The following is a 6,862-nucleotide window of genomic DNA, read 5'->3' on the forward strand; positions in this document are numbered from 1 at the left end:
CTGAGGCTTACCAACAACTGCCAAATGTTATTCTGAGTCTAGAGTGCTTCAAATTACTTATGAAGGAGTGCTGTGTGTGAAGGATCTCCCTCTTCCAATGCCTTTTAACAAGTTTATAGAGCGTTCTGGGGGTAGTTACTTCTGCAAGATACCTCCAAAGTGCGAGCTTTAAATACAGCGTCTTGTTATCAGAGAGATCTCCAAAAGCCATGATGCCGTTTTGAGGGAAATTGCCTACCGCCTGGGATACGAAAATGGTAACTCACCATCTCTAATGGCACAAACCTTCCCCACTTCCCTCCCCTGTCCAGACCGCCATCATCAATCCAAACAAACTGCCATAACTCCAGAGGCTATTATACCAGCTGCAGTGTGTGCTTGCTAGTCAAAGCCTTGGAAAACTAAGCGGCTAAGGAGAGACTGCAAAAACACGCAGGCTTAACTACCGGTCGCTTCAACACGACCGTCATTAAATAAAAGGTTTCTTTGGCTGTCGTACCAGCTTGAACCTTCCCTCCCCCCACTTCTTATCTGCTGCAGGGTTGGCAACCAGCCAGCTCAACCCGCGTGGTGTCTTAGTGCCATCTACAGGCCCGTTCTGACATTCTAATTTAGTGGCGAAAGACGAGCACCCGGTGAAATGAATTAGACAGCACCGTATTTAAATCTTTATTAGCAAGGAATTATTCGACTCAAGGAAAGCAGGGGGGGGGGGGACCCCTCAACTCTAAAGTTGGATTTGGTTGAAATGCAAGTTTCCCAGCCTTCGGTGGCATATTTCACAGCTTTAAAATGAGTTATGGCAGCTCGCTTGTGCATTACTAGTATGAGAAAATATTTACAATGGGATGACTTTTTTTTCCTGCATATTATTTTTGTATTATTGTTATTCGAAGCAATGCATTCGTTTTGAAAGTGTACTTTGGCCATTTTTTTTTAAAAAAAGGAAATACCCACAAATAAAACCCTCCTCTAATCGACACACAACTTTGCTACTGTACAACAAAAATCACTGCAGTTCAAAAAAAGAGGAAGACTTTCTGATCGCTTAGTTATACCCTTGCCAACAGACACTGTGCAACACAAGCTGAGATGCCTTAAAGAAACCTTTTAAGGGTAAAAATTAACCCCCTTCCCACCAAACGACAACAAAAACTTAAAAAAAAAACGTTCCAAATCAGTTTGAAACAAATAAACAAACAGAAATGCACATAAGCCAGCCTCATTCAAAAAATCATCTTTTTATATATATATATATATCTCAGAAGTAACGCATTTCTGAAAACAGAAATCCTGAAACAGTTGAGTTTGTTTTTCACTTGACAAATCAAGAAACAGCTGCTCTTCTTCAGTAAATCTCTCTGTTTTGGACACGTTTCACACAATTTCGTTCTGAGTAAGTGTGTGTGTGTTTGTGTACCTGGGTGCATAGGTGCATGTGTGTGGGAATATGTAATCCTTCCTTTAAAAAAGTCAGTGACCCACATAATTTTGGACCATCGTCTCTGTTCTAAAAAATGCATAGTCTTGTCGCCCGAGAGATCGTGAAAGGGACAAGTATCTCCCGCCCCCCTCGCTGTCCGTATTACAACTAAGCTAAAATTACAGTGAAAGATAAAATAGCCTGGCACTTTTAATACTGGTTGACGGGACACTTGTATGCGGTACTTATAGACCAGTAAAAGTGCTCATTTACCTGTCGGCTGTGCAAGGGGCCCTTTGTCTTGAAGCCGCCTTGGGAACTGCATTCTGAGGCACTGAAGTGATCTGAACTAGTGGAAGAGCGTTTGGAAAGGGTGTCACAGCCCCCAACAAAGGTGTTGTCCAAAGGGAGTTCCTGAATCACGTGATGCTTTTTCACCGAGACGGGGGTGTCAGGCTTAAGATGAAAAGCAGACTGCGGAGAGGCAGATGTGTAATGCTTCGCAAGATCGGGGCTGTTCGGTTTAAAGGTGGTGGGCGGTGCAGTGCCCCAGTCAAACCTCCCTATACTTTGTTCCTCCAGCTCAGCTGGAAGGCTAATCGTCCCGTTGATCGGTTCGTGAACGGCATCCTCGGGTTTGGATTCCTCAATGGTAACAAAATTCAACAGGGAACTCTTAGGAGACTTCCTTTTCTTCCGCTTCTTTTTCTTGTTCTGTTTGTTCTCCTGGTTGGGGGACATCCACTCGGCGCCTTGCTTGCTCCTCTGAGCCGCTTTGAACCTGGAGGCGTGGCGGCAGCGGACAAGAACGGTGACGAATATTACCACAATGACAACCATGGCACCGGCCACAATGGCAATCATGATGGTAAGGTAGTCCTCGTTTTGATACGGCTGGCTGCTGTCTCCGATGTTCCTATCCAAGGGCGTTTCCATAGTCCTGCGGATCAAGTCGTAAATATAAGAGGCATTTCCAGCCGTGTCATTGACGTACAAAAACACGAGGACAAGAGTATGCAGGGATTTAGGGTAACCCAGGTCACTGATGTTGACCACTAACCGGTGCAGCCCCACGTCCGCAGGAGTAGGCTTTTCTTCGAGGGTAATGTTACCTGTCACTGGATCAATACGAAATAAACCTTTGTTGTTTCCACTGACAATTGTGTATTTAAGTTCAGCATTCATCCCCGTGTCGATATCGACAGCAAACACTTCAGCCACCACAGAGCCAGGGATAGCTGAGAGGGGCACCAGCTTAAAGGAAGTATTAGAAGGTGGGTAGATGACCACAGGACTGTTGTCGTTAACATCCATGACATTTATGGTGACCTTTGCAGTAGATGAACGGGGTGGTTGCCCTCCATCAATGGCCTTGACATCAAAGGTATAGGAACTCTGCTGCTCTCGATCAAAGGAAACATTGGACTTTATAACTCCAGAATAAGGATCCAGAACAAAGTTCTCGTTGTCATTCAGGATGGAAAGGGTCACAGCTTTATTCTCCCCCGCATCTGCATCCGTTACTGTGATCACTCCTACGGTGCTGTACTTTGGCAAGTTCTCCGACACAAAGAATTGAAAATGATTGTGAGTAAATTTGGGACTGTTGTCATTCTCATCCAGCACTGTAACTATTACAGCGGCTTGACTCTGCAGGGGTGGGGTACCGTTGTCTCGGGCTGTAACGGTGAAAATGAACCTCTCCTGCTCTTCTCGGTCAAAGACCCGGGAGGCTGTCAAGATCCCTGTCTTTCTATCCAAATCAAAAAACGAAGCATTGGGGCCAAGCTGATAAACAATGTCTGCATTTTTCCCACTGTCCTCATCCGTGGCACTGATAGTGGTTAAGTACAGACCACGGCGATTGTTTTCGGAAACAGATAGCTCGATTACCGGCTGGCTGAAAATGGGAGGGTTGTCATTTTCATCCTCCAACTTAACTCTTACCAGGGCAGTCTGGTTCAAACTTGGCTTGCCGGAATCGGAGGCCACTATTTTAAAGCTGAATTCTTTGGTGCCCTCGTAGTCCAGCAAGGAAGAGGTCTCTAACAAGTACTGGTTGTCGTAGACAGCCTTCAAGTGAAACGGCACCTCTCTCTCAATGAAACAGATCACTTTGCCATTCACATCAGTGTCCTTATCTGAGACTGTAATCAGGGCTATCTTGGTATTGACAGGGTCTTTCTCAGATAAGTACACTGTGCCATTGATGGGACTTATAATGTACCTGAGGTCTATGTTAGGCGGGTTATCATTAACATCTGTCACATTGATGGTAACAGTTGCCCGGGCAGGCGTGGAGCTACCATCGCTGGCCAGCACCGTCACCTTGTGAATAGCGGTCTCCTCTCGATCTAAGGCCCTCTGAACTGTAATTAGTCCAGTTGTATTGTTTAAAGCAAAGAGTCTTTTGGTTGCAGGCGCAACCTGGGCAGCAAAAATATATCGGATTTCTGCATTGCTTCCGACATCTGCATCGGTAGCATGAAGCTGAATGACCGAGGTCCCTACAGGGGCGTTCTCTGGGATGTGCACCTCCACCTGACTCTCTTTAAACACTGGCCTGTTGTCATTCACATCACTTACTGTGACCTGGAGAATAGCTGTGCTGGATTTCTGGGGGGTGCCTCCATCCTCCACTTTGATTTTCATCACATAGGTGTCTTTCTGCTCCCGGTCCAAGTTCTGCTGCACAATCAGCTGAGGCCACTTCTCGCCTTCCGGGGTTTCCACTATATCCAGCCCGAAGACACTCTGCCCGTTCAAAAGTTCGTAGTGCTGCACCCCATTGAAACCTGTATCGGGATCCGTCGCCGAGGGGATCGGAAAGCGGCTGTTGATCAGAGTGTTTTCAGGAATGGAGATGTTGATGACCGGAGACGGAAACATGGGGGCGTTGTCATTGGTATCCTTCACTATGATCTTGATCTTGATCAGCCGGAAAAAGTCGTTGGGGAGAATCACTACCTCCAGTTCGAAGAAGCACTCGTTCTCTTCCGCGTACGCCGCTCCCGCACAGAGCCGTTCCCGGTCAATTCTGTTGGAAGTGGTGAAGATTTCCCCCGTTGTGCTGGACACTTTGACCAAAGGGGCATCCCCTGCTTTGGACACTAGTCTGTACACAAGACTCGTACTGGTTCCTGTGGTCGAGCTGATGTGAGAGATGTTCAAATCCTTTGGTATGTTCCCAATGGGGACGTTTTCCGGCAGCTCCTCTCGAATTGTGTAAATAAGTTCTTGAGCTACAGCAGAATCGAGCCTGAGACAGGCGATCAGGGCAGCCAACAGGTAAAAATCCCTCAGGTCCATGATAAAGTGTTTATAGTTCCTTCTCTCGTTAGGCTTGTGAGATTTCCACGAAGGAGCCTCAGCCGGTCTGCAAGAGGAGAACGGCAGGCTGCATCACATCGGAGCTCTTACTTCCAGACAGCCACTGTCAACGCAATCACGACAAGAAGAACAAAAAAAAAAAGTGTTATTGTCTCATTGAAACCAACACCAGATGCAGCCGCCAAGTCATGCTCCAGGTTTCTGCAACACATACAAGCATGTTCACAAATGAACAACACCCGCCACCTGCTCTCTTCCCTTCCTTGCCTGAGCAAATCATTCCTCTCTATGCATGCACCAGGCGACCACCGTCAGCATCTGCACCTAGCGGGGAGGAAATTAACTATTTGCAGGATGGAGAGGGAAATGCAAATCCCCTCCCTACATACAAATGGGTCTTCGACGCACCAAGCGCATCACGAAATGTTTACTCCTTCCCTGCCAATGCCTCCTGTGCAACTTTGCGTGAATCGCATGCTAAGCGCAGCGCAAAGTATCACGACTCCCTGCCCTCCCCCAATTAAATTACCAAGCGGAATTCTCTCCCCCTTTCCCCCTTGCTTGTGTGTTTTATATCCCACGCTAGAGCGATGCAATAGCCTGGGAAATGCGAGGATCCAGGCAAGCTGCCTCTGCCTCCACGGCTGCCTTTGCAGCAGCTCTGGCCGGCGATTTCCCATTCTTAGGAACTCAAGAGACAAGCACGGGAGTTCTCCTTCCTTCCCCGGAGCCAGGCAAAATGTCACCTTCTCCAGATGTTGCGGTGTGCCTATACGTGAGCGTCGGTCCTGCTCCCGGAAAGGTTCAACTTGCAAATAAACAGGAGACTGGGGAGGAGGCGTCTGGAAGCAAGTCCGAAGCAGGGAGCCAGATGTTTACAAAGAAAAAAGGCAGAGGGATGGGGGGGGGGACGGCTTTTTTTTTTAAACCAATACGGGAGGGGGGTGTTGCTGGCTGGGGAAGGGGCAAGGCAGGGCTGCCCCCCCTCCCCCGGATGGGTTATTATGAAGCCTGCAACTGAACAGCGCTTAAGGAAAAGAGGAAGTCTTCGGCTCCGATGCCCTTATGGGAGCAAAGCGAGCTGGAAGCCAAGGGGGGGGGGGAGGCGGCAGCGGTCAGAATCTCTGATCTTACATCTGCATTAAGAGCCAGGCGGCGAGGAGGTCCGCGGCGGGCTGCCTTGCCCTGATGCAAGCAGGCGAGGAGTCGGGGGCTGCGGAGACACCCGCCTCGGCCGCCCTCCCGCCCTCCAGGGCCCCGGCAGAGATGCCCCCTCCGCCCCCCCGGGGGGGGGTCTCTGCACCGACCCAGGCAGCGTTTTTGGAAGGAAAAAAAATCATAAAATGCTATGCAATGCTATGCAGCCCCCTCCCTCCGCGCGCAACTTCGCACTTGCCTGGGCAGCCGCGGAAGGAGGCGCGCCGTCCATCAGCACTCGCAGCCGGCCGAGAGGCAGAGCCGGGGAGGAGCGCGGGCTCGCCGGCCGCCCTCGTCTCCCGCAGCCGGGCGGCGCTGGTGCTGCTGCTGCTGCGGCGGCGGCGGCGGCGGTGCTAATGCGGCGGCGGCGGCGGCGGGGCCGGAGCCCCGAGTCCGGCCGAGGGATGCCCCGGGCGGCGCGAGCGACTCATCCTCTCCGGGCGCGCCGCGCTCCGCCCCGCGCCTCGCTCCCCGGCCGCCCCCGCCGCGCCGCCGTCCGGCTCCGCCGCGCCATCCTCGCCCGCAAGTGCCCGGCGCGCTCCGAGAGGCTGAGCTCGCCTGCCTGCGCGCCGCCTCCCGGCTCGGGCTGGGCTCGCCGGCGCTCTGGACTGAAAGCCTCGCTCCAACTCTCAAGAAGCCCACGGGGGGGGCGGGCGCCCGCCGAAGCCGCGCCCCCCGCGCCCCGCCATTGGCCGGCCCGCGGACCCCGGCCCAGGCCGCCGCCTCACTGGCGGCCCGGCCGCTCGCTCAAGGCGGGAGGCGGGGCCAGGCTGGGGCGGAACGGCCGGGCGGCCGGCGGCGGCCGGTTGCCAACTCCAGGCCGGGCCTGGAGACCTCCCGGAATGACGGGGAGCGGGAGTCGGTTCCCCTGGAGGAAAAAACGGCCTCTGTGTAGGATTGCCAGTCCGGGTG

The 6,862-nt window shown here is 51.9% G+C and overlaps 1 protein-coding gene across 1 annotated transcript; it reads right to left on the reverse strand.

Moving 5' to 3' along the window:
* Nucleotides 1–1,247: 1,247 nt before the first annotated feature.
* Nucleotides 1,248–4,848, reverse strand: PCDH9 (protocadherin 9). The gene is made up of 2 exons (XM_054974079.1): nt 2,484–4,848; nt 1,248–2,363 (listed from the first exon to the last, which is right to left on the reverse strand). Exons 1-2 carry the CDS (start codon nt 4,730–4,732, stop codon nt 1,634–1,636), a joined length of 2,979 nt encoding a protein of 992 aa, XP_054830054.1. The 5' UTR covers nt 4,733–4,848; the 3' UTR covers nt 1,248–1,633.
* Nucleotides 4,849–6,862: the final 2,014 nt, after the last annotated feature.

This window comes from Eublepharis macularius, chromosome 3, assembly GCF_028583425.1.
Source record: "Eublepharis macularius isolate TG4126 chromosome 3, MPM_Emac_v1.0, whole genome shotgun sequence".
NCBI lineage: Eukaryota > Metazoa > Chordata > Lepidosauria > Squamata > Eublepharidae > Eublepharis > Eublepharis macularius.

Bases quoted from the DNA above. Each gene is read 5' to 3' on its own strand.
- PCDH9 (XM_054974079.1), bottom strand. From the start codon at position 4,732: ATGGACCTGAGGGATTTTTACCTGTTGGCTGCCCTGATCGCCTGTCTC. The intron at 2,364-2,483 runs GTTAGTGGTCAA...CTTGATCCGCAG, and splicing joins GCGGACGTGGGGCTGCACCG to GACTATGGAAACGCCCTTGG.